The 26,190-nt window shown below is 43.3% G+C and overlaps 2 protein-coding genes across 5 annotated transcripts in view; both read left to right on the top strand.

The window, feature by feature from the left end:
• Window positions 1-4,017, top strand: part of TBC1D23 (TBC1 domain family member 23) — a 58,893-nt gene extending 54,876 nt beyond the window's left edge. For all 3 annotated transcript variants that reach the window (XM_059392090.1, XM_059392091.1, XM_059392092.1), the window contains 2 exons: window positions 1,316-1,510; window positions 2,354-4,017. In XM_059392090.1, coding sequence (XP_059248073.1) covers window positions 1,316-1,510; window positions 2,354-2,435 — 277 coding nt within the window. In that variant the 3' untranslated portion in view covers window positions 2,436-4,017. The remainder of the gene's footprint in view (window positions 1-1,315; window positions 1,511-2,353) is intronic.
• A 5,371-nt stretch (window positions 4,018-9,388) lies between these two features.
• On the top strand, window positions 9,389-25,865 carry NIT2 (nitrilase family member 2). Of its 2 annotated transcripts, XM_059392088.1 has the most exons (10): window positions 9,390-9,499; window positions 11,608-11,726; window positions 13,209-13,329; window positions 14,479-14,567; window positions 17,848-17,941; window positions 18,514-18,588; window positions 19,893-19,971; window positions 21,638-21,736; window positions 23,812-23,867; window positions 24,197-25,865. In XM_059392088.1, the coding sequence occupies exons 1-10, from the start codon at window positions 9,472-9,474 to the stop codon at window positions 24,286-24,288; spliced, it is 852 nt and encodes a 283-aa protein (XP_059248071.1). In that variant the 5' UTR covers window positions 9,390-9,471; the 3' UTR covers window positions 24,289-25,865. The 2 variants fall into 2 exon arrangements, with proteins under 2 accessions (XP_059248072.1, XP_059248071.1); XM_059392089.1 differs by lacking the exon at window positions 21,638-21,736 and having other exon boundaries at window positions 9,389-9,499.
• Window positions 25,866-26,190: the final 325 nt, after the last annotated feature.

Raw genomic sequence — 26,190 nt, 5'->3', positions numbered from 1 at the left:
CTCTTAGGTTCATTGGATTTTAATTTCTTTTTTTTTTTTTTTTTTTTAAAGATTTTATTTATTTATTTGACAGAGAGAGATCACAAGTAGGCAGAGAGGCAGGCAGAGAGAGAGATAGAGGGAAGCAGGCTCCCCGCTGAGCAGAGAGCCCGATGCGGGACTCGATCCCAGGACCCTGAGATCATGACCTGAGCTGAAGGCAGCGGCTTAACCCACTGAGCCACCCAGGCGCCCGGATTTTAATTTCTATTTGTACTACCTCGCTTCGGCAGCACATATACTAAAATTGTACTACCCCATCTTTCCATTTTTTATCTATATATAGGCACAAGAATATACACAGTTCTCTTTTGTCAAGCCATTCAGAAGAATCTTACAGATATGACACTTTACCCTAAATGCTTCAGCATAAGTCACCCAAGAATATGAGCATTATAACTCTTCAAAAACCTTAAAATGAGCATCATTCAACATACAGTTAGTTCACACTCAGATTTTTCAGAGTTCCCCCACAGCACCTTTTATAGTCTCTGGTTTTTTTTCTTCCCAATCCAGGATCTAGTCATGGTCTACACATTGCATTTGCCATTAATCGCTTTAGTCTCATGCCATGTCCAACAGTACCACTACCCTTATCAGCACCTCCCCTTTGCTCTATGATGAATGAATCCTGAGGCTAGGCCATTTATTCTGCAGAATGTCCTGCATTCTGGACTTATCTGATGCTAGTCTTATTGTATTACACAAAAGCGTATGAGTATATCCCTATAATAAATGAACTGAGACACAAAGAGGGGGACACAAGCTGAGACACAATAATTCTATGCCCATTCTATGTTCAAGATCCACTTACAGAATATTATAAAACATGTAAGGCAGCCCAACTACTGCTTAGTGGTCTTCAGTGTAGAGTATATACTGTAGTATAGTGAGTGAGAAGAGTTTATGAGTATAGATAGTAACTCTGGGAAAGTTTGAAAAGTATTGTCTTCCATATATCATGCAGAGTAGATTCTAAAAATATTATTTTAATGATTTCTAATTATATTGTAGTTTTTATTATATAAAATATAAAACTTGCTTTTATATAGTTAACAGGATTTTCTGTTAATAAAATACTAATTTTTCATACCATTAAAAGGAATTTAAAAATGTTACTGGGTACCTTTTTGTTCTTAGGTGATCCTTTGTCTGTATTCTTTAATTCAAAAGTAATTTCATCTAGATTGAATATTTTTTATTGTGTTAACAGCTGTTTTGCATGACATTTCTTTAAAATTCTTCTTGTTTTTTAATGTTTTTTTCCCCTCTCAAGTCATCTGTTGGTTACTGCAACACACATGTACTGTTTAAGGGAGATTCTTTCACGGAAAGGATTGGCTTATATACAGTCTCGACAAGCACTAAATTCTGTAGTTAAAATTACATCTAAAAAAAAACACCCTGAGCTAATTACCTTCAAGTATGGAAACAGCAGTGCTTCAGGAATAGAAATCTTGGCAATCGAAAGGTAAGATTTTCTTAGGATGATGTTATCTGAATTGTTGAATTAGTTCATTATTAAACATAGTTTGTTTCTCTGTTTGGGGAGTAGGTGGTGGACTAGCATACTAGAGCCACTTTTATCAGCATTCTTTGCTGATTTTTTCCTTCTGTATCTTTAGTCATTTGTGGCTAATCAGCACGTGGTTCCAGTGAGTGCCATAGCTAATTTCATAAACTTTTTGACTGAAGGGCCTTTAAATAATCTGTACCATTGCTGCACTAAATGCTGGTTTGTAAACAGGTAGGAAGCTTGTTTTAGAATATAAGTCAGTGTTTCTGTTTTCTTTCATCAAAAAAATTCTTGCTTTGAAAATGTGTCAGCAAAGTAAGCATTGTCCTGTGTTGTATATTTAATTTACAATCTGGTATAAATTCCTTCTTGTCTTAATGTGGACCAGTGACAAAGAGTTCGTGTACTGGCACCAAGAGCTGTAGGACCACACTGATCTCAAAATTAAACCATCTTTGTAATCTTTTAAAAATGTGAACCCCAGAGGAGTTGAATGACTTGCAGATCTTCACACCTAGCTTGTGATCAGACCAAATATAGCCTTCCTGACTCCTGATGCGTGGTTCATTACATGTGGCTGTACACTATATGAAAAACCATGTAGCTTTGACATTTAGATTTTCTTTCTTTCAAAATGTGCTTTCGAGTGTGTATTGGATAAGTTATGGTAAATATGAGGATGTGTCTGCTTGCTTTGTAGGTTAGGAAGGCTTCCCACTGGAAGTGACATCTAAACTGAGTCCTGGAATGAAAGCAATTTATATTAATACATATGTATATTCTCTCCAACCCCCCCAGGTATTTGATTCCAAATGCAGGAGATGCTACCAAAGCCATAAAACAACAGATCATGAAAGTTTTGGATGCTTTGGAAAGTTAATATAAAAGAGAATTACTTCAAAAGAAATTAAGGCAACCAAGAGAAAGAAACAAGGACATATTTTCCTGATTGAATACTAACTGAGGACCTTTCATTTGCTCATGGGGGTGCTTGAATTGCAGGTCTAAGTATGTGTGAATTATTATAATCAATTTCTGAACAGTTAAAATTTTTCTTAAATTTTCTTTTGCATTTTCAGTTTTGTAAAATGATTTATAAAGGTCAGTTATTAAATGACTTTGAAGTAACTGACCCTACGCCCTTATGAACTAAGGGTACAGAATGCAGTTCTGTTTTGAAGAACTGTGTTTTAAAAAGGGAACATGTATCACTTTCAGATTTAAAAAGACCCATACACATATATACTTGCAATGTCTTCAATGAAAATTAGAGATAGAATTAGCTGAAGAGACCCCTTTAATTGCTACATTTAGTTTATCCACCGAGCAGTATCAGAAACTGAGAGTATTACATAGATTAACAGCTTGCTGTTTCTGTCCTTAAAAAAAGTGAAATCTTTTCAGTGAAGTGGATGAAGATTCCAGCCAACTCAGAAATGCAGTCCAGCTAGTGAAATGTGAAGCATCAGTATCTAAATCATTTTTTGCATCATTAGCTAATGATTTGAACACTGGGTGCTTCACATAATAAACTTCATCCTAATGGTTTCTAAGGAGCAGTTAAAAGTATAATAATAAGTAGGTAGGCATACTAAGATTAAAATAAACATTTTGGGGACAAGAATTGTACCTATAAAAATGTCATTGGTCTTTATTACAAGTGGAATATTTGATTTAGGATATTTCAGAAGGGTATTGTACACACATTGATTTATCCTTACTGAGGTTATGGTCTGTGACCACATTAGTGTCCACTTAAATGAAAGCCAAATAATAAGAGAGCTATATAAAGTACAGTTGTTTTATCATCTCTTTCCAAATTTTTTTCCTCTTCTTTGGTTTTTGTCTTCTCTTGCTAAAGTTCTGGTGGTTTGAAACTATTTTTATTTTTTAATATGACAAAACTAAAAAGTGATCTGCTTCATTTTGCAGCTTTCTCATTTTAATTTATTGAGGTCTATATTAGACACATTTGGTGAGAGAAAATCTGGGAACATGTTTGGGGCTATGGAATGACTCCTTATAAAATCTTTATGGGAACTAGCAAATCCTAACAATTTACCATGTCCTAAAATATAATGGATTATCTCTAAGGGGTTGATAGGAGAAATATTTAGATGTACTCTATTTATAGCCAGTTATTGGAAATCAAGTGAATAACAGGCAACATAGTTCAAGATATTTTATTCTAATATCTAAATAAAAACCGTTTATTTGAGTGGTTGAAGACATTTGCATGAAATTGCACCTGGTGCAGTACTTGATATTTATAACTCTACCCACGACGGTTGTATTGCATTTTTCTTATTTTCTTTGGCACCCGCCCCCTTTAGAAATGCCCTGAAGTCTCCATTTTTTGCCCATTTCAGCCATGGGACTTTTTTCATAATATTAATGTAAAGATGTTTGTGTTACTGTTTATAAATTACAATTGTAAATAAACCAGTACAGTTTGCTCATAACTTTGTTCTTAATGACTCTTTTTTGACGTTTTTCTCCCCTCCCGCTCCCCATTTGTAAATCTCTGTCCGTAACACAAAATTAGAAAATTGATGGCTATCCTTTCAGTGGAATTTAATGTTTAAGTTTTAGGATTGAAAGTATTAGATTTCTATTTCAGCTCATCTGTATGGGGAAGGAGGAAAGAGGTGGTTTAATGACATTAAATTGACATGTAATAAATTTCTGCCTTGACCAATGTAACTTCCCTAAACTTTAGTTTCCTCATCTGCAGTAACCCTGCGGTTACTAGTCATAAATATCAAATGAAAACACATGTCACTGATTGTATTAGGCACTTATGTAGCTCATCTTAACTTAACAGACCCACTAATTACAGAACTAGAATTCACTCTGGGATATCCACCTCTATGGACTCTCAAGGATTGCAGAGTTTGCAACATGATGAAGTTGTTAGTATTTTCTGTATTTTCAAGATTAGAAAACGAAGGCTGAAAGACCTGAGCCGAAGGCAGTCTACTCAACATACTGAGCCTCCCAGGCGCCCTATGATATATTTTTTTAAAAGATTTTATTTATGGGGCACCCGGGTGGCTCAGGAGGTTGGGCCTCTGCCTTTGGCTCAGGTCATGATCTCAGGGTCCTGGGATCGAGACCCGCATCAGGTTCTCTGCTCAGCGGGGAGCCTGCTTCTGCCCCCTGCTGCTCTGCCTACTTGTGATCTCTCTGTCTAATAAATAAAAGCTTTAAAATAAAAAGATTTTATTTATTTGGGAGATAATGAGAGTGAGCAACCATGAGAGGGGAAGGTCAGAGGGAGAAGCAGACCCCCACTGAGCAGGAACGCCCCACCTCCCCTGCGGGACTCAACCCCAGGACTCTAGGATCATGACCTGAGCTCATATAATAATCTAACATACTAAACTAACCAGCCATAGATTGGCATATCTCTTTAAAATTGACAGTTTGTCTTGGGGAAAACCCAACTCTGTGGGTTGTGTGATGAAAGTAATGGTTCAACTCTACCCTTAACATTTTGAATTAAAAAATTTATTGGGGGCACCTGGGTGGCTCAGTTGGTTGAGCGTCTGCCTTCAGCTCAGGTAATAATCTCAGGGTCCTCAGATTGAGCCCTGAATTAGGCTCCTTGCTCAGTGGGGTGCCTTCTTCCTCTGCCTGTCGCTCCCCGCTCTTTTGCTTGCTCGCTCTCTGCCTCTCTCTCTCTCCCTACCTCTCATAAATAAACATTTTAAAAATAAATAATTTGTTGAACTATAATCCATATACCATAAAGTTCACCTTTTGAAGGTCAACAAAGCGGTTTTTAATATATTTACAGACTTGTGCAACCATCACAACTATTTTACTTCAGAACATTTCATTGCTCAAAAAAGATCCATACCTGGGATGTCTGGGTGGCTCAGTTGGTTCAGTGGTGAAGCACCTGCCTTTGGCTCAGGCCATGATCCCAGGGTCCTGGGATCTAGCGTGAGTTGGCTCCCTGCTCAGGGGGGTCGGGGTGGGGGGGCATCTGTTTTTCTCCCTCCCTCTGCCCCTCTTCCCATCCCTCCCCTACTTGTGTGCTTTCATTCATGTACTCTCTTTCTTTTCTCTCTCAAATAAAAGCTTAAAAAAAAAAGATCCATACTCTCCTTTTTCCTTTTTCCCTCCAGCCCTTGGCAGCCACTCGTTTCCTTTCTGTCTCTATGGATTTGCCTGTTCTGGACATTTCATGATAAAAGGAATCATACAATGTCTTATGTCTGGCTTCTTTCACTTTGAATAATATTTTCAAGCTTCCTCCATGTTGTAGTATGTACCAGAATTTTGTTCCTTTTTATGGCTGAAGAATATTCCATTATGGATGTATCATGTTTTATTTATCCATCACTTTTTAAAAAGATTTTATTTATTTATTAGAGATTGAGTACGGGCCAGGGGGGGAAGAGCAGAGGGAGAAGCAGGCCCCCTGCTTAGCAGGGAGCCTGATGCAGGCTCAATCCCAGGACCTGAGATGATGATGTGAGCCGAAGGCAGATGGCTAATCGACTGAGCCACCCAGGTGCCCCTATCCATTCATCACTTGTTGGAAATTTGTGCCAAGCTCTAAATCCAATAAGATAATTGTCAAGTTGGATCTTTTGATTTTTGTATTATCGTACATTTTCCTTCAGCCCTTCATCTCTATTAGTTATTGTAACTATTAGTTGTATTAGTAACTTAATTATTGTAACTGTTAGTGACTATTGTAACTGTTAGTCTATTGGATATCTACCTCACCCCCCAGAATTGAACTTTATGTCCTCACTGTTGTATATATACATCACCACTCAGAATTTCACTTTATGTCTCCTAGACTAACTTCCCTAATACTACAAAGAGTAATTGGAGGATAAGGTGCTGAGGGAAAAGAGACCAGTTAAGTTGCCTAAAGCAGTCGCCTCCAAATGAGGAAAGCCTAGCCATGGCCACAGGGACAGAAAAGGAGGCAGCAATCAAGGGGTATTTTAGGAGAGTCAGAAAGGGCCCTGTCCTTAACCAGAGGTGGACAATAAAAGACTTGAAAGATACAGGGGTGATTTCAGTTTTTGAAGGGAGGACATGGGGAACTGGGAGAATTGGAAGACAGCACAAATGTGGTGCCTATATTTAAGAGCAAAGCTGGGAGAAGCTCTTATAGAGATGATAAAATTAGTTTTGGACAGTTGAGTTTAAACTGATGTCAAGACATATAAATAGAGATGACTTCCAGGCAGCTGGGGATGCCGGAAAAGCTCCTCTGGAGTAAAAATAGAAATCTAACCAGTATCAGCTTGGAAAATGATCAGTAGAGTTGTGAGACTTGATTGGCAATGCCAGATTTTGAGCTGGGCTCTGGATCTACTTAGTGTAGTGCTTTTATTCTTTGGCTGTTTTTCAAATGTCAGATGAAAGGAACATGGAAACATGAAGGCAGAGGTGCTGTGGTTCACAGGGGGTGAAGATGTGACAGGAAAGACTGCACAAACTCGGTCCTCCAGCCTCTTCTTTTGCCTGTGAATCTTTTGTGCTACAGATGATGAAAAGTTCTTGAGAATGAGGTGATTTGCCTTACCCTCCATCAGTGGCAGAGCCAGAACTGGAACCCAGTGACTAGCTTTCCCTTATGCCCAGAAAGTTCTAAAGGAATGCTCAAAAACAGTTTTCGTATTTCTTAACTGTTCCCTTTTCTAGAACCCGTCACTAGCTTCCCTGAATGCGATGTAGGGAACACAGCACCCACAGACTCTTGGTCTGGATATCCCTCTCCTGCTTCTCTTACCTCTTAGGTGGCTCCTTACTAGGCCCTACTTAGGCCTGTGCTTTTCACAGTCCACTCACATGTTGTCATCCATACTCAGAACTTTGTCCTAGTTTAAATTGCTGGTGTCTCCTAAATCAGTCTCCAGCCTGAACATCTGAGTTTGAGGCTTATGGCCAACTGCCTAGTGGGCATCTCCACCTATATGCTCTAATAACATGTCCAGCCATGTTTGGTACTACTGTCAGATACAGCTTTATGCCAATGAACTTACAAATCTAAATGAAATGGGTGACCTTTTTTGGGCAGATAAGTGGCCAATATTGACTCAGGAACCTTAATAGGGTAATAAACATAGCAGAAATTAAAAGGTTATTATCTTCCTGCTGTAAAGCCAGGCCCAGCTAGTCTGTTAAATCTTCAAAAAAAAAAAACCATAATTACTATTATTTTCCCCCAACTTTTTATTATGAACGTTTTATAATTTGAAATTTTATAGTTTAAAACTTAGAAGGTCTTAAAATAGTACCATGAACAGCTATATGTTCTCCTCTTAGATTTAATAAATTTGCCACATTTGGTATATAAACACGTTTTGTTTGTCTACCATTTTCCAGTCAGACTTTCTGACACTTTACCCCTAAATATTTCAGCATGCATCTTCTCAGCGAAAAGACATTGGCATAATAACAAAAGTCATTAAGGTATCAAATATCCAGTTCATACTTTAATGTTTCTATTCCAAAAATGTTTTGAGTATCCTTTTAAAAACTAGGATCCAAACAAACTAGGATCTACTTCAATAAACTACTCCAGAGCATTGAAAAGGATAGCAAGAAAAAAAGGGGGGGGGGAAAGGATAGCAAGCTTTTATTTGTTTTACGATTTTTGATCCCCAAACCTAACAACAACAACAGAAACACATGAAACACAAAATTCAAAGAGCAATCTGGGGTGAGTAGATAGCTCAGTCAGTTAAGCCTTTGCCTTTGGCTCAGGTCATGTTCTCAGGAATCCTGCTCAGCAAGAAGTCTGCTTCTTCCTCTCCCTCTGTCCCTCCAGCCCCCACGCTCACTCTCTCAAATAAATAAATCCTTTTAAAAAATCAAAAAGCAATCCTAATAAATATAAATGCAAAAGTCCTAACAGTATCAGTGTATTTCAGTAACAGAGTAAGATGCAGGCGGGGCTGGGTAGGGAGAGATAGGTAGGGGGCTATGGGATCAGGCTCACAGAAATCCCCAAAATGCTGAGGTGTAAAGGAACCAGAGATAAGGAACAAACCAAACCACCCTGCCCTAGGAGTGAGGGGGAGGGGGAGTGCCTTAAAATAGTCATCTGTGACTAACAAAAAATAACCAGACCCTAAAAAAGAAGCTTTTAAAGATGTTATCACTAGTCATTACTCAAACCAAGACATCACAAGAATAAGGCCACAAGGTGCCTGGCCAGTTCTAAATCAAAGACTATCAGTGAAGGCTCTCTTTGGCAGTGCTGTCGGGACCCCTCTCACTCCTAAATGCTTTTTTCCCTGTATCCTTGCTTAATAAACTTCTATCGCTTTACTCACTCTACTGTCTGCGAGACTCATTCTCGGATTCCCTGAGACAAGAACCTAGCTTTCCCTCTTCAAGACGACTGAACTTTAGAGGGTACAGTATTTGAACTGTTTTTCTTTTTCCCCCTCCCCCATGACGGAGCAGCCTTGTGGTCAGAGCCCGCAGATGTCTTGAGTGATTAAAGCAACCTAGGTAATTCCATCCCCCTCACAGCGACTGGTTCAAGTAGCCCAAGGCAATCACCAAATAGAGTGTTATTCCCGGCCAGAGGTCGTCTAACCCGCAAGAGGTTCGGTCTTTTTGCTGACCATCGGAGAGGCCGATTGTTAAATACCACCCCAACTTAGATCGCCCCCCTTGGGCCCTTTGGCTTTTGAGGCATTCCCCTTTCCGGATTGGGATGTCATTAGTCGTTTCTCGTTGCTTCATCTTAGTGCAAACAGCGGAGGACTCACAGGTGTTTGAGGTGAGCAAGGAAGCTGACATGCTCTGGGCGGAGCCGGAGGCGGGGCGTGGACGGAGCCTAGGGCCCCGCCCCCTCCTGCGCGCGGCTCTGCCCCGCCCCAAGCCGTGTCGCCGCTCCCGCTTCAGAGACCTCCTCTCGGGCCGCGCTACCGATGGTGCTACCTGGGAGAGCGATGGCCAGTAAGTAGCGCGGCGGCCGGAGCTCAGCCCTAGGGGAGGGACGCCTAGGTGGCGGAGCCGGCGGCGGGTCTCCCGGGCTCAGCCGCTCGCCGCCGCTCCGTGTCCCCGCCGCGCTCCAGGCCTTCCCCGGCCCGGCGTTCTCGGGGCCGGAGGCTCGGGCGGCTTGGCGGCGGCGGAGCGCGGCCCCGCGCACTCCCGGGGACTCGAGGCTTCCGGGAGGGCCGGGCGGCCGCGGGAGCGCCAGGCCTCCCGGCCAGCAGGGCCCGCGCTTTCCTCCTCGCTGGGCTCCTGCGTCCCGTGCTTCTAGGTGCGTGCGGGGGCCGCCCCCTGCAAGTTCCCCGGCGCGGGAAAAGGCGCGTAGACGGGTGCTCACTTCAAATCCAAGTTCCGCACCCCGCTTTCCCGGCCCCAACTCGACGACTGCACTCTCAGTAAAGCCTTCGGTGATTACGTTACTTCAAGTGTGGGAACCTCTGCCTGGTGGGATTCTTGGAGGCTCTTTGGTTTTGCATCAGAAAGTGCGACTCTCCAGCGGGGTGGCTTTCGCTCTCCTCCCAGACTGATTTTTGGACTTGCGTTTTGCAAAGACATCAACCCTGATTGCGGTTGGAACCCTGGAAAATGAAGCGTGTGTTTTCTTTTGTTTGGGCTGTGTGGTAAGAGGACTGGTTAACTTGCCCCCTGGTGTACACCCCCACAGCCAGTGGACAGTGCTCTCTTCTGATCAAGAAAACGGGACGGACTGTTTCTGTATCTGGACTTTGAGCTTTCAGGTTAGGTATTACATGTTACTTACACATCTCTATCCTGGGTCGGCCCCAGGGGCACGTTTGTAGCGATCTCTGCCCCCAGGCTCTGCCAGATTCTTTTCTGGGAGGCTTTGAAATGCTCTGGACTCATTGTCTGGAGACCTGGATTTTTTTTTTTTTTTTTAAAGATTTTATTTATTTGACAGAGAGATCACAAGTAGGCAGAGAGGCAGGCAGGGAGAGGAGGAAGCCGGCTCCCTGCTGAGCAGAGAGACCAATGCGGGGCTCGATCCCAGGACCCTGAGATCATGACCTGAGCTGAAGGCAGAGGCTTTAACCCACTGAGCCACCCAGGCACCCCTGAACGGGGAAAATTTTATTATAAAGAATGATTAACCAGTAGGTGATTATTCTTAAGAGCTACAAGAGAACTCTAAAGAATATAGGAAAAGCTCATGTAGGCTGTAGCTATTACCTCAAGGAGGTTAAGAAGCCTGGAAGAGCCCCTGACCTCCTTGGCTGACAGCATTTCTTGTTGGCCACATAATCCGTGGGACTCAGTCTCGAGGTAAATGTGGAGCCCCTTACTCACGTAGCAGGAAAAAACACTGCTGACTTTTCCTTCTGTAGTCTCTTTCTCAGCCTCTCCTGGTGCTTCTTATTTGCTACTTACTGTTGTGCTCCTTGGGGCACAGGAATATTCAGTGAGTGCAAAATCTCACAGGTGCCCGGAGGCCCTGCCTGTGACTAAGCACAGGCGCTGCTCATTGGCTGCCAGACTCCCCACCCCCCATCCCTCCTGCACCTGGCCAGCTGGTGACACCAGGCCCCAGCTGGTGCTAGGGAAGCAGAGACCCGGCGCCTCTCCTTCCCATGGGCCCACTGCCCTACTTCATGGGGAATGGGTGATATCCAAGGGATTTCACCTGCAGTGAGATGGGCTTGATACTTGGACCAGGGGTAGGTTGATTCCCAAGGTCAAACAGGGATAATTCCATGTTCAAACTCAGCCTCCTTCCTTCAAGCCATGTTCTCATTAGTATGTGAGAAGCTGGCTTTACCTCCGCAACTTGAGGCTCTGGGGGGCCCCGGTGGGGACGTGGCCCGGGTGGGGGCTGCTCTGTCCCAGGGTTTCTCAGCCTTGGCATCAGTCACGTTTCAGCTTGGATAATTATTGTGAAAGACTGTCTTATGGCCTGTGGCATGTTGAGCCACGTCCCTGAGTAGCACCCCAACAGTTGTGACCATCAAAAATGTCTCCGTTGCCACACGTCCCTTGGGGTCAGAATTGCCCTCCGGTTGAGAATTGCTCTGATTCGGCAGTCAGATCTTCTGAGGGTTTTCTCTTTTCATCCTCAGCTTTCCGCTTGGCCCTCATCCAGCTTCAGGTTTCTTCCGTCAAATCAGATAATGTCACTCGAGCTTGCGGCCTCGTCCGGGAGGCAGCAGCACAAGGAGCCAAGATCGTTTCTCTGCCAGTAAGTATGGAGGCGGAGGTGGCCACCTCTTTCTGGACACTCTGGACCGAGTAGAATCCTGCCTGCTAGCGCTGGTGGTGCTCTTGGGTCCGGGGGTCCTTCCGTGTTTGTATGGAATGACCCTAGCAATGGTCTTTGTGATATAATGTGCCAGCATGGTTACAGGTCTTTAACTTTAGGGTCATCTCCTCTTTCCAGAATCCTGGGAGGTTGTAAGACTTAAAGGTCAGTGCCTTGGATATTTACCCTCTTTCCTTGTGAAATGAAGTCTTTACATGACCATGATAGAGTTTGGTGCTAAGCCTCCCACATTTGTAGAAAACTGGAAATTGTTAGAGACACAGAGGAAGCCTGCAGCACCTCCCTAAATGTGGGAGCCTGGAGCAAGCCTGTAAGACCCTGCGTGTGTTTCCTAGGTGATGGCTTTCAGAACAGAGCCAGGGAAAGGATGCAGCCCATTTGTTTGTCAGTAGGTGGAGGGTGAGCCCCAGAGAAGGGGCCCACACAGGTTGGGGCCTGTGGTACTGCATCTTGTGGCTAAGGACCGCTAGGATCCGAGGCAGAACTACTCCAGGCAGCCCCCTCATCTGCTCTGCTCCCCTGCTCCCACTCTGGGGAGGAAGTAGCCCTTTGTAAACCCTGCTTCGGTCAACTAGAGAATTTACAGGACCATTCGTACTTTAGGCTCCAGTCCATGAAAGATGTGGCCAGTGGGTAGGAATCTTTAACAAGGGAACACGAGATCTTAATGTGAATCCGGCCTGCCTTACAGCCACATTTCTGGGACCTCCCTGTATCGGTATCCTGACCATGGTCTCCTGTTGGTTTCAGTTGCTGGGGGCTGGAGTGAAAGCGCTTGTATTCTGCCTGTGCCCTCTCTCACACGTGGCTTGTATAAGCCGGCTGTCCTCTGGTTTGAGTTTCCTAGCACCGTGCGCGGTGCACAGTGCCCGTGGATGCAAATGAATGAAGGAAAGTCAAAGTCCGGTGTCTGCTTTTCCATTATCACAGAGCCGTGGAAGAAAGACATATTCTGGGGAATGAGATTTCACAGAATCAGCATGATAGTGCTGGAAGGGAGTCAGAAACCGCTCATTCTACAGATGATAATTCTGAGCCTGTGGATTCATTCTGACAGCCACAGTCCTGCGATTGAGCCGAGCTGTCACGGGGCCTGGGTGCGCAAGGGTGGGATCTTGTTCTGTAGACGCTGAGGAAGAGGCAGATCTGCTAGATTGACAAGGACTCGAGGGAGCACACTGGACTTGTATCTGCTGGCCCCACCTGAGCCAGCTCAGGAGTTCTGCTTATGGCCACAGGCTCTTTACCTCAGGGATATTGTTCTTTTTCTTATCAGTTGTATTTTCCCCCTTTGAGAGCAGAGCTACAAGAGGCAGCTCTGCTTTCTTAAAGCAGAACTTTAAAGTGAGTTGGATATTTTTGTGTTTTTTTCCCCCTTTTTCTCCTCCAACATTATTCTAGGAATGCTTTAATTCTCCATATGGCACGAAATATTTTCCTGAATATGCGGAAAAAATTCCTGGTGAATCCACACAGAAGCTTTCTGAAGTAGCAAAGGAGTGCGGCATTTATCTCATTGGAGGTAACTTCCTACCCTCACGGTATAATGGCCTAAACATTGAAAGCATCTGAATAATTTCTGTTGTTACATTTAAACCATGAAATACAAGGCGTGTAATTTAGCATTGAAAAGAATGAGGTGGGAGCACGTGGGTGGCTCCTTCTGCTTAGGTCATGATCTTGGGGTCCTGGGGTTGAGCTCCGCATCGGGCTCTCTGCTTAGTGGGAAGCCTGCTTCTCCCTCTTTCTCTGTACTCTCTCTCTCAAATAAATAATATTCAGGAAAAGAAGGAAAGAGAGAAAAGAAAATAATGAGGTGGATTTTACATAATAATGTGAAAAAACGTTCCGGATATACCATTACATGGAAGAAGAAAGTTCAATATGATGTGAACAGGTACTCATTCAGATGAATCCCTCACACAAGAGGTTATGTGTTTCCGTGTGTCTTTACATATGTAGCACAGAGTAAGTGTTGTATAAGGACACACCAAACTGATGAGGATGGTTTTTCCCTGGAGAAGCAATGCAGATACAGGGGCAAGTGGAAATGTGGAAAGAAAAACCATATTGGAGTGTCTTTCATTGTACTAATACAAAGTTAAGAAATTGTTTTTTCACAAAGAGGTAGCTTTATATTAGTGGTTTTGAAATACATTTTAAAATGTTCTGTTTGCTTAAAGAAAGAATACAGTAAAACTGTGTAATAAATATAGCAAAATTATTCTGTTATATTAAGAATTAGAATGAATGAGAGGTGAAGAAAAGACAAAGCAAGAAAAGGGAAATGCAGGAACTACATTCCTTGAAGGCAGGCCCGGCTTACATTCCCATTTCGAGGCCTTTTGGATACAGTTATGTTTCAGGACCTGGTGGATTCAGGTTGCACAACAGTGACTCCTCCGTGTTGCTCTAGTGTTAGCAGAATTCAGAAACAGTTTGGTTATTTTTGAAACCTGCCTTTGGCGGCTGACTTTATTATACTTCCTCTGTAGTCTGGAGTTTATCTCTGAACGATCATCCTCACAAAGACAAACCCATTAATAACCCTTAGAAGATAGTATACTTTATTGTTGGACCCAAGTGACTGTTTATCAAGTGCTGGTCTGGTGATCGTAAAAGAATGCTTTATTTAGAATCTTTGCCTGTGTGTTTCTCCTCTCAATGAAAGGTTCTATTCCTGAAGAGGATGCTGGGAAATTATATAACACCTGCACCGTGTTTGGGCCTGATGGAACTTTACTGGTAAAATACAGAAAGGTAAGCAGGGAATGTGTCAAGTCGCATAACTGATTGAGAATTTGCTGTAAAGTTCCCTAGTCCCTCTCACCATATTGTACACACATGGGGCATTAGATGAATTGACAGTCAACTTGTCGAATCTTGGCTATTGATATTTTGATACAAATTTTAGACTGAGCCAAGTCTAAAATCTACAGGAATTTTGATTAGAATTGCATTGAATATAGTGAGATCTTGTTGGGAAAGCTGACATCTTTGCTGTAGTAAATGCATGTACATTCAGGATTGTTAAATATTCCTGGTAAATTGATCCTTTTGGCATTATAAAATCTGTTTTTTCCCCCTCATAATACTCTTTGTCTTAAAGTTTATCTCTGATATTCCTTTGGCCACTCTAGGCTTCTTATACTTAGTGTTTTATAATACATCCTTTTCTAATTCCTTATTTTCAATCTGTATTTGTCTTTATATTTAACATGGTTCTCCTATAGATAGCTTACATTTGGGTCTTGTTATTGTCTTCATTCTGACAACCTCTGCCTTTTAGCTGGAGTGCTTACTTCACTTCTATTTAATATAATCATTGATATGGTCGGATTTAGCCATTAGACATTTTTCTTTTTCTTTTTTTCCTTTTGTTCCTGTTGCATTCTTTTGGCTTAGTTGAGTGTTTTTTAGAATTCCATTTTATCTCTTGGCTTTTAGCTATATACCTCTTTACTTTTTTTAAGTGTTGCCCTAAGGATTACAACATGTACCCTAGCTTTTTACAGTCTCCTTAGAATTACTATTATACCGCTTCATTGTGAAATTTAAGAGCTTCCCAATTGTATAGGTCATTCCCTTCCCCACCCCATTTTCTCTGTTAGAGTTGATATACATGTTGCATCTACATAGATTGTAAAAACACAATTTTTAAGTAGTTTTGTGTATCTTAAAGAAATAAAAATATTTTGTTTATTGGAATGTTTACCTTTCTGATATCTATCTTTCTATCTATCTTTCTTTTTTTTATTAACATATAATGTATTATTTGCCCCAGGGGTACAGGTCTGTGAATCATCAGGCTTACACATTTTACAGCACTCACCATAGCACACACCTTTTCCAATGTCCATAGCCCAGCCACCCTATCCCTACCTCCCCCTCCAGCAACCCTCAGTTTGTTTCCCGAGATTAAGAGTCTCTTATGGTCTGTCTTCCACCCCAGTACCATCTTGTTTCATGTTTTCCTTCCCTACCCCCCACCATCCCCCACCCTTAGAGCATAGTTCTATCTGGTTGGTACCTTTGCCTTCAAACAGAAAGACCTTCTTTAGAATTTTTGTAGTGAGGTTGTACTAGATACGAATTCCCTTAGTTTTTTATTTTGTCTTCATTCTTGAGAGATCTTTTCGGTGGAATAGAATTCTGGGTTGACACTGTTCTTTTGTCTCCTAGAAATTTGAGTGACATTTTTCAGGTATCTTCTAGCCTCCTTTTAAAATTTTTCTGATATGTGGTGATTTGTATTATTCTCCTGTATGTAATTTTTGGTTTTTTCTGTCTGCCTTCAAAATTTTTTTCATAATCCTTAGTTCTCAGTGTTTGGACTCTGATGTGCCTGCCTAGATATGGTTTTCTTTATATGTGTCCTGTTTTGTGCTTCTTTATAACTCTTTCATTATATTAGGGGTATTATTTTGATAAATAATTTTTTGTTCCATTCTCATACTGGACTTCAGTTTTGATACTGTTCCACTAAACCAGGTCACCAAGACTCGTTTCTTCTTGTTTTCCTACCTTTTTTCTCTCTTTGAGTATTCTAAAGTGTGGACACGTTGCATTGATCTGTTTTCAAGTTCACAGAATCTTTCTTCTGTAAGCCCCAGTCTCCTCTATGCCAACCCAGTGAAATCTTTTAAAATTTCACATAAACACAAAATTTCACATAAAGTCACATAAACTTATTTTTCTACTGATATTTCCTGTATGTCCATTCATCAAGAGTGTATTTTTCTTTAGACCCTTAAGCTTAGTTTTCGTAGTTGCTTTTGGTAATTATCATATCTGGGTCTTGCTGGGGTCTGCTTCATTGATTGCCTTTTCCTTAAAGTTCGGTAACATTTCTAGTTTCTTTGTCTAGTGATTTTGAGTTGCATATTGGATTATATATTGTTGAGATTCCAGCTTCTATTATCTGAAAAATGTATTTTTTTGTTTTAGTGAGTAGTTAACTTGCTTGTACTCAAACACCCTACTTTTTTTCCTTTGGGAGTAGGCAGCAACTTCGGCTACTCTGTTCTAAGTTGTTTAGCTTAAGCTGGACTGCTTGGAGTCAGCCCTGCACATCTTTAATTCAGTACTCAGCCAGAGACTTGGACAGATTTTTATATGTAGAATTTAGGGCTCTTCCTCTTTGGCTTTCTCCTTTTCAGGATTTCTCCCTCACTTCCGAGCTGCTGTGAAGCTCTGTCCTCTGATTCCTTGGGCCAGTATGGTTATAGGTGATTTTTACCACCACTTCTAGCAACAGCAGGGACGTTGCTTCCAGCTGAAAGGGTCTAAACAGGAAATTCACCCAGTGTCCTTGTCTTGTTCCTGATCTCAGTGTGGAAAGGCTTTTAATATTTCACCGTTAAGTATGATGGTCCTTCCTTTTTTTTTTTTTTTTCCAGATACTCTATCAGATTAAGGTAGTTCCCTTCCTAGCAGATTTTTTCTTTTGTTTTTAGAGTAAGAATGAATGTAGAAGTTTACCAAATGCTCACTGTGTCCCTCTTAAGATGATCCTATGACTTTTCTCCTTCATTTTGTTAGCGTGGTAAATTACGTTGATTGATTTCCTAATGTTAAACATTTGCTTTCCTTGAATAAACCCAATTTCGAAGTGATGTGTTACTCTTTTTATATATTGCTGTATTTAATTTGGAGAATTTTACCTATTTTAATTACTGTCCTGCTCTCTACCTCTCCTGTCAGTTTGTCAGGTTGATTATGATTCTGTGACGACTTCATTGAGCATTTACACTGAGTAAAAGAATAACATGCTAATTGCTTCCCAAAAGAAACCTAGACCTCAGCTTGCGCACCACCTAGGAAAGAAGTGTCATAACTATAGCATGATTTTCCCATTTTGCGTATTAGAACTCATTTTGATAATATGTCAGCTTGTGGGGTGGGTTGTGGGCAGGTGGGGGTTGCTATTTGTGTGGTTGATCTCAGAGCTTCCCAGCTTTTGGCCATGGAAAGATGTTTGTCATGACTGCCACGAGCCCTGCTGGAGTAGAGGTAACCAAATTCGTTACTTGTGGTGCAGCTCCATCTGTTTGACATTGATGTGCCTGGGAAAATTACATTTCAAGAATCTGAAACACTGAGTCCCGGTGATAGTTTCTCCACATTTGATACTCGTAAGTACCAGACCTGTTCACCTGTTTTAGTAGTATCAGTAGAAGATGATCATGTGCAGTGAATGCTGGAACACTGAAAAGAAATAAAATAAAATAAAATGGAAAAAAAAAAGACGATCATGTGTTCCTTTTTTCTCCCTCTTATGGTCCGCACCACCCCCCTACTTCTTTACACACCCTGACTGCAAGACCAGAGGGAGATGGGCAGAGACCAGTCAGAGATCTAGAAAGGGTAGGCTGACCGGAAAACTAAGGGTTTGACTGGATTTTGCTCTATGGTTTGGTCACAGCATGATTGCTCCCAGAGTTTACCTCTTAGGCTGTGATTGAACACTTCCCACATAGATACTAAGCGTTCAGTCAGAATGAATTTCTCATTTCTAATCTAAGATAAATGATGTCTTTATGAGGTGAGATCCAAGCAGGACTAAGCTTATGCAGTCTCTCCATCCATGGCCCTGGGTTCATGGATTGCCATCAGTATTTGGTGATCTTAGACAGAGGCTTTACTCTGCCACACCATGTTGCAAGAAGTTGACTTCTCATTTGTGCATTTTCTGTCTGAAAAACAGCTTACTGCAGAGTGGGCCTGGGCATCTGCTACGACATGCGCTTTGCAGAGCTTGCACAAGTCTACGCACAGAGAGGTGAGATGGCCGCATGGCTGTGTGGTAGAGGTGCTTAGCGATGGGATTCTGCCTTGGTCTCTGTGGTTCGAGAGAGCCCTAGGCAGAAAAACTAGAGAAGAGGTCTTCATCTCTCCACCCTGTCCGGCTGCTGAGACTTTTGCTGCATGTGGGCAGTACGGTTTTTCGGAGATTGTATTTCAGCACACCGTGCAGCTAAGGCAGGAACCGTGCTCCTAAATTGCTCTGTTCGTTGAGCCCTTCTTGCTACTGTGTTTGGAAAGAGTCACTTGGATACCACTAGAAATAAGGATGTGGTCTATGGTGTCTGTCCTGGATTTCACACTCAGTAATCCTAGCTGTTGGGTACAGTAGAAATGTAGTCTGTGACCTTCCAGTCCAGAGAAGTGTCCTGCTGGCCTGCAAGAATACTGACCAAGTCAGAAGATCTGGGTTCTGGTTCCAACTCTTCTTAATTGACATGATACTTTGGGTAAATTATTTAATTTTTAGGGCAGTGTGGATCTCAGTTTTTCATAGCTATGGTGCGGAGATTAAGGAGGGAGAACTTAGCTCCTCGTATGTACTCAACAAATGTGAGCATCCCTACTAGACTGTCCAGGCTACTCTGATTGGACTTGACTTTCACCTAACAAAGCAGAGTGGGTGCAAATATTTTGATGGCCTGCTCAGCAAAAAAGATGGAAGAGCGTGGGCTCTATGTTGGCAGACACTCTCAAGCTCTCTCAGTAAGCATTAGAACACCCACTCTGCCCTCCGTTTCATTTGAAAAGCATTACAAAATGTGGTCCTTGTGGGAACCTGGGTGGCTTAGTCGTTAAGCGTCTGCTTTCAGCTCAGGTCATGATCCCAGTGTCCTGGGATCCAACCCTGCATCGGACTCTCTGCTCGGCGGGGAGCCTGCTTCTCCCTCTCCCACTCCCCCTGCTTGTGTTCCCTCTCTCACTCTGTCTCTCTCTGTCAAATAAATAAATAAAATCTTTAAAAAAAAATGTGGTTCTTGGCCATGTGGAGCTGACCATATGGTGCTGTGAGAAATTTGAATGATACATATTTTTTAACCATACCATGGTTTGGGTCATCAGTACCACCGTTTTTGTATGTATGTGTAAGCATGTGTGTGTCTCTAAATGAATTCAGAGCCATAGCTTAATACTCCTGACAGTGTCTGGCTTGGTGGACCTCTTATTAGGCTTGGGAAAGTTTGAGTTTGGTCCCCCCCCCCCGGCTAAGGAACAAAATGGGGAGCTAGTGTGGTGGGGTGTTGACCTGGACCCACTCTTCTCTGGCCTTTCTCTCCCAAGGCTGCCAGCTGTTGGTATATCCCGGAGCTTTTAATATGACCACTGGACCAGCCCACTGGGAGTTGCTTCAACGAGGCCGGTAAGAAAGCATCTTGGGCAGACCTTCAGGTGTCTTGGTGTTGTTTTGTGCAAAGATTTCCAGTTTGGTGGGAGTACCAGCCTTTCTGATGCAGAATGCTGCCCCTGACCCAGCACGCTTGGACATCTAAATGCAGTCAGAAGAGATGAATCACCCCATTGACGGTGCTGTTCAGATAGGGGTGCTTATCTTGCCCCAACATTTACACCATTCTGCCCATCCTGGAATACTCTGCCACAACACTTGTTACAGGCTCTTGTTTTTTCTAATCTGTAAGTCCGAGCCATTGTATAGTGTCTTTGGCATGTCAGAGTAGCTGTATCCTGAGACCCATAAGGTTGGGGAGTGAGCGGAAAAGGGCAGATAGCAGAGGTGAGTGTAACATGGAAGGGAAGAGGAGTGTGACTGTGTGTGTCTGAACGTGTGCTGAAAACTGAAATGAAATACTGGTCAAAAGTGCTGGTTTTCTTTATTACAATTTTGCTAATTGAGGTATAATGTCCTTAGAGAAAGATACACAAATTTTAAGTCTGTAGGTCAGTGAATTTTTACACATGTATTCACCTGAGACCAAGGTCAACACAGAACATTTCCAGATCTCTAGAATGCTGCCTTTTGTTTCTTCCATCAACCCTTTCCTTGTTTGCTCAGATGGAGCCGCTATTCTCACTGTCTATAAATGATGGTGATATATATGTATATATATAAATGATATATTTATCAGGAGGCAGCAGAGGTGTTTGGCTGGGTGATTGATGGACGATGGGGTGGGGTATCTGGTACCATGTATATTAGTTAATGCAGTCTTGTAGAAAGCAACAAAAGCTTGAGAGACATTGGAATGGCCCGGCCTGGATCTGTTTGAGCCCAGAGTGCTCCGAGGTGAGGTGGCCTGATGTACCCAGGCCACCACCAGAAATTATTATCTAATTTGAGCTGGTGGGACTTCAGGCATTGAGGCCTGGAAGTGCCATGCAGCCCAGCAAGGCATATGGCCCCAGCAAGGCCAGTCCATTATCTCTGGCCACCTTGACTTGCTCTTTTTCAGGTATATGTTTTGGCTCAGGCCAGGGTCTCGACTGTGGTGGTATTGACATTTTGGACTAGACTGTTCTTTGCTGTGGGGGTGTCCCATGCATGGTAGGATGTTTAGCAGCATCCCTGGTCTCCACCTACCAGGTGCCAGTAGCAACCCCTATCGTGAAAGTATGAAGGTCAAAGTCAGTGTCTTCGGACATTGGCAGATGTCTCCACTGGGCAAAATCACCCCCCAGCTGAGAACTGGTTTATGCATTAAGATACATACTTTCTGGGGCGCCTGGGTGGCTCAGTGGGTTAAAGCCTCTGCCTTCAGCCCAGGTCATGATCCCAGGGTCCTGGGATCGAGCCCCACATCGGGCTCTCTGCTCTGCGGAGAGCCTGCTTCCTCCCCTCTCTCTGCCTGTGTCTCTGCCTACTTGTGATCTCTGCCTGTCAAATTAAAAAAAAAAAAAAAATACATACTTTCTGAAGAGGAAGAGGTTTCACGGCTTTGGTTGTTTCGTTCCATGTCTGAGCCAGCCTGTCCTGTCCTAGTTTTTAAAAGAAGGATCTGTACTTTTGGAATAGAAAGATGTTGCTGGTCTATAAGGTATGAATTACCTCTTTTTTTATCTGTTGACCACAGGGCTGTTGATAATCAGGTGTATGTGGCCACAGCATCTCCTGCCCGGGATGATCAGGCCTCATATGTTGCCTGGGGACACAGCACTATTGTGAGTCCTTGGTGAGTTGGTTAAGCAGGGACACGCTCACCAGGAGCTTAAGGGAGGCGGCACTCTGGTTGGGGGGTTTTCTGATTCCTGACCAGCCCTGCTCCTCCCCCCGCCCCCATATCCTCACTGCCCGCCAGGTCTGCGCCTCGTCTTTGAGAGACACTGCCGCCTGAAAACCATGTGAGAAAGAAATGGTCCTGCTGTCCTGATTGAATGCTTGACCTTGGCCCTCCTCTGAGTTTCTGAGTGGCTTTTGCTGTCAGTCAGACTTGGCTCACATGGGGGCAACAGGGCAGCACAGATGGGTGCGTGATTTTAATAAAAAGGGCTTCCAGACTCTTGGCCTTTGGTTAAAATTTAGGCTGGGTGACTGGTTCTAGAGCAGGAATTCGTTACAGGGTGAGGGTTTTGCTCCCTGCCTGATGAATAGAGGATGGAGGAGGATGAATTCAATTAAGGAAAACTCGGACTTTGACCTCTGTGAGAGGGAAAAGCATCGTCCTAGGGAAACCAGCATGAAAGTCTGCCCAGCTGCGCAGGCATGTCATTTGTCACTGTCCGGACCTCAAGGTCTGTAGTTGTGTGGTCCTCATAGTGCTTTCACACTCGTGGTCTCCGTGTGAACTCACGGAGGCTTTTCCTAAATTAAGCTCCATTTATAGTGGCAGAATTGAAGTTCGCGGGACACAGTGGCTGGGACTGGAGTTTAGACTCAGGACTCCTGACTTCAGAACTTGGACTTATGCCATGCCACTTCTCACATATTTGTATGATTACACACACACACACAGATGTGTATTTCTCTAATTTCAGGGTAAATATACCAACAACAAGGCTGAGAAGGATTATCTATTACTGTGGGATCCCTGAAGTTCCCTCTTCTGATTTTACAGGACCCAAAGATTGAAGTGTGTGATGGGGAAGGCCTTGGAAGTATGACCAGGGAGCCTCAGGCACATTAGGATTGGGGAGGCACTGGCAGGCTGGAATGATAAACTTGGCTTGAAGATTTCCTCCAGCTTGGTTTGAGTTTCTCTGTCCAGATGTTAGTGATAGGCTTCCTGGCCTCTTGGGCTGCTCTCCTCCCCTGCTCGTTCTCCTGAGGAACTTTGTGACTGATCAAGCTGGCTGCTTCTGACGTGTGAAGTCTACAAGATTTATCTTTGTTCCTTTTCAGAAATCTGTCTGTAGGATTTGGGGGCCCTCTGGCTTATATAGTCATCAGGATGGGTGCCTGGGGTTAACCCAAAGAGAGATCTTTGAATGCCAGAGCAAATGGGGGGAGAAATAGAAAAGAATAAAGAAGAATTAAGTTAAATGGCATTAATGATGATATTTGTAGCTCATTTGTGCCAGAAATGGATTTGTGGCCATCTGGGAGACGGAACCAGTCACTGTGTCAGATTGTTAGGTCAGATTACTTTATTTTGTGCATTGGAGAAATTTCATTTCACTAGATATCTTTGAAGTCCTGCTTTGGGCCAAGAGACTCAGGACTAGTAGGTTTTCCAGATCAGGCTTTCCCCAGATTTAGGGAGGAGGATTGCTATTTTTAAGCATGGGGTTCCTCTCCTGTTGGGGTATGGTTTCCCCACCACTTCTTTCCTTCAGAAACTGAAACCCAGTGATGGGCTAACGAGCGACCACAAGCACGAGACCAGAGACCCAGGCCTTGCTGGGCTCTGCTCAGACCCAGCCTCTGTCCCTGGCCTTGGTAGGTGTGGAGGGCCAGACCACCCTCCCAAAAGGCTTGCTGCTGCACTCAGGAAGGATGAGACAGCTTCCCATTGTTTATAGGGAGCTCTGCTTCTGGAGGTGTATAACCGTGGAATAGCTCCCATTTCCTAGCCACTGGCTGTTTACAAAACCAACTGCATAATCCTCTAGGTCCTCACAGACCTCTTACTTCCACTTTATAGGTTAGGGAACAGAGATAGCAGATGACTCTCCACAAGGCCACGGCAGCTACCTGAATGGTAGAACAGGAATTTATGCCCCTCCCGTCTTGTCTTACCCTTCCATTTCCTACCCCTGGGGCCCACAAGCATCAGCCTCTCTCACTCACTCCCTCCTCAATCTCTTTCAGGGGGGACGTCCTTGCCAAAGCTGGCACCGGAGAGACCATTGTGTGTTCGGACATAGGTGAGATTTGCGGGGCACAGCTAGGTCCGTGGGAGGTGATTTAGTAGCTCTGAAGCTGCCGGACCCTGGAGGGGCTCCCTTGGGCCTCCTTTTCTTTTATCTGTGGTTCTCCGGCCAGACCCTGGGGGCTGTAGCTCAGCTTGGGATTTCTTGGTTTGGTTTGAAATGACTCCAGGGGCTGTGCCAGGCCACCTGGGCCTCTGAACAAGGCTGATATTATTGAGTTATCTGCTGAGACTCTGGTGGTTTTTATACTGTTTGGGGAAGAAATTCTCATTGGTTAGTGGGGAGTTACATCTTAGTAACGGTACACTTTCCTGTTTTTGCAGACCTGAAGAAGTTGGCTGAAATACGCCAGCAAATCCCTATTTTTAGCCAGAAACGATCAGACCTCTATGCAGTGGAGGCAAAAAAGCCCTAAGGTTTATGTTTCTAACATGTCATGGAACAGGAGGATATGTTTCTGCAACGTAATCCTCTCCCTGCTGAATTCTTCAGAGTTTTTTGTTCGTTTGTTTTTAAATTCAGCTTTTTCCCTTCCTGGGAACACTCTAATGAGACGGTGGAGCATCAGCACAGGGTACTTTTCACACCAGATTAAATAGTTAAAAAGGACTTGGGCTCTGGCATTGAGCGAGGAAGGAGGAGAGGATGGCTGGACCCCTTCCAGACTACGGTGCCTCCTAGTAGTTGGTAACAGTACCAGACCTTGGTATCCAGGTTGACTCACGTGGTACAAATACGTATGTGTCACTCACGCCTCTTACCTCATTGCTGGGGTTGGGAGTCTGTTATGGAGAAACCTTGGTCTAGTGCTAGTGCTTTTCCGAGGAGGATGTTCAAGTTACGTTTTTAGTCTGTGCGCAGCCGTGGGGAGCCAGGCAATGGAGCCTTGGTGTTTGCTGGAGGAGATGGCAGCCCCAGTCCTTCCTAGCTGCCTGGGGGTTCTTTCTTCAAATTCAAGAAGGAGCTCATGAATCAAGCCCAGACCCTCCTGGTCTTAGGGGAAGAGTTGTGTCAACTGTGAATCCTACGGGAGAATGGCAGTGGTGGCATTTGGTCAAGGCAGCTAAAGATAAACCTCTGCAAAAGATTTTCTTGACGGGGTGAGTGCCTGAAAATCTTTTTGTTTTCCTCCCTAGTAACACCTTCTAGCTTGAGAAAGGCAGATGTTTAGCCGAGGGTTTTTCAGTATCCTTTTCCACAGTTAAAAGTTAAGAATTCCAATGCACTTTATTTTTATGTTATATGTTGGGCTGGTAAATGTTTAACAACCAGTTGTCCCCCGAAAGGCCCTGATTTTGCAGTAGCATTTTCCAGTTTCCATGGTGTTAATACTTTTGCCCCATGGCCAAGGTTCAGACTATCAGTACAACACCTCTAAACAGAGCTGGAAATAAAAGCACAGTTGGCACTTGTGAGCTGGGGCAGTCCTGCTCTCGCACACCACTGTTTCCATATATATTTACCATCCTGGAAAATAAAACAAAAATTTAAAACAAAAGAATGCATGAGCACACATTTTATTAGCTGTGAGAATGACGACACCATTGTCATTTAACCTTTGGAAGCCAGCATTGTATACTCAGAGTAACACAGGAGTGAAAAAAGGAAATGACATTTTAAAATTACATGTATTATTCGGTAGAAGTTGACACATGTATACATCCATGAAACCACTCTAATCAAGGTAATATGCAACCCTCACTCCTCCCAGCCTCCCCCAATCCTCAGCAGTTTTCTTGTGCTCTTGTATGGTCCTGTCTAGATACTCCCCTGACTAGATGCATCACTGTAGGTGAGTTTGAATTTTCTGTAATTACTAAGTGGAATCACACCATGTGTATACTTTGTGTCTTCTTTCACTCATCATGTTTGCAGACTCATCCCGGTGTGTATCACTCATTTCTTTTGTGTTGCTCAGTGGCAGTCTGCTATACGGATACACTGTAATGGGATAGTTTTTGGGTCTCAGAAATAAAGCTGCTAAAAACGTTTTGTATGAGTTGTTCATTTTTCTTGAGTAGGTATCTAGGAGTGGAGCGGCGGGGTCCTATGTGTATTTCATGGCCAAACTGTATTTCCAAGTGACTGTCCCATTTAACTTCGTCACCTTGGTCTGTCACTGTCCCAGCTGCTCCACATCCTCAGCAATATTTGGTAATGAGGACTGTTTAAGTTTTGCCATTTTAATGTGTGTGTGATGTTATTTCATTGTGGTTTTTTCATTTTGTAATCCCCTAATAACTACTGATGCTGAGCATCTTTTCATGTGGTTTGCTGTCTGTATATCCCTTTTGGTGTGGTGTCTCTTCATAGCTTG

The sequence above is a fragment of the Mustela nigripes genome, chromosome 2 (genome assembly GCF_022355385.1).
Source record: "Mustela nigripes isolate SB6536 chromosome 2, MUSNIG.SB6536, whole genome shotgun sequence".
Taxonomy (NCBI): domain Eukaryota; kingdom Metazoa; phylum Chordata; class Mammalia; order Carnivora; family Mustelidae; genus Mustela; species Mustela nigripes.
This window is presented reverse-complemented; position numbering and strand designations above follow the sequence as displayed.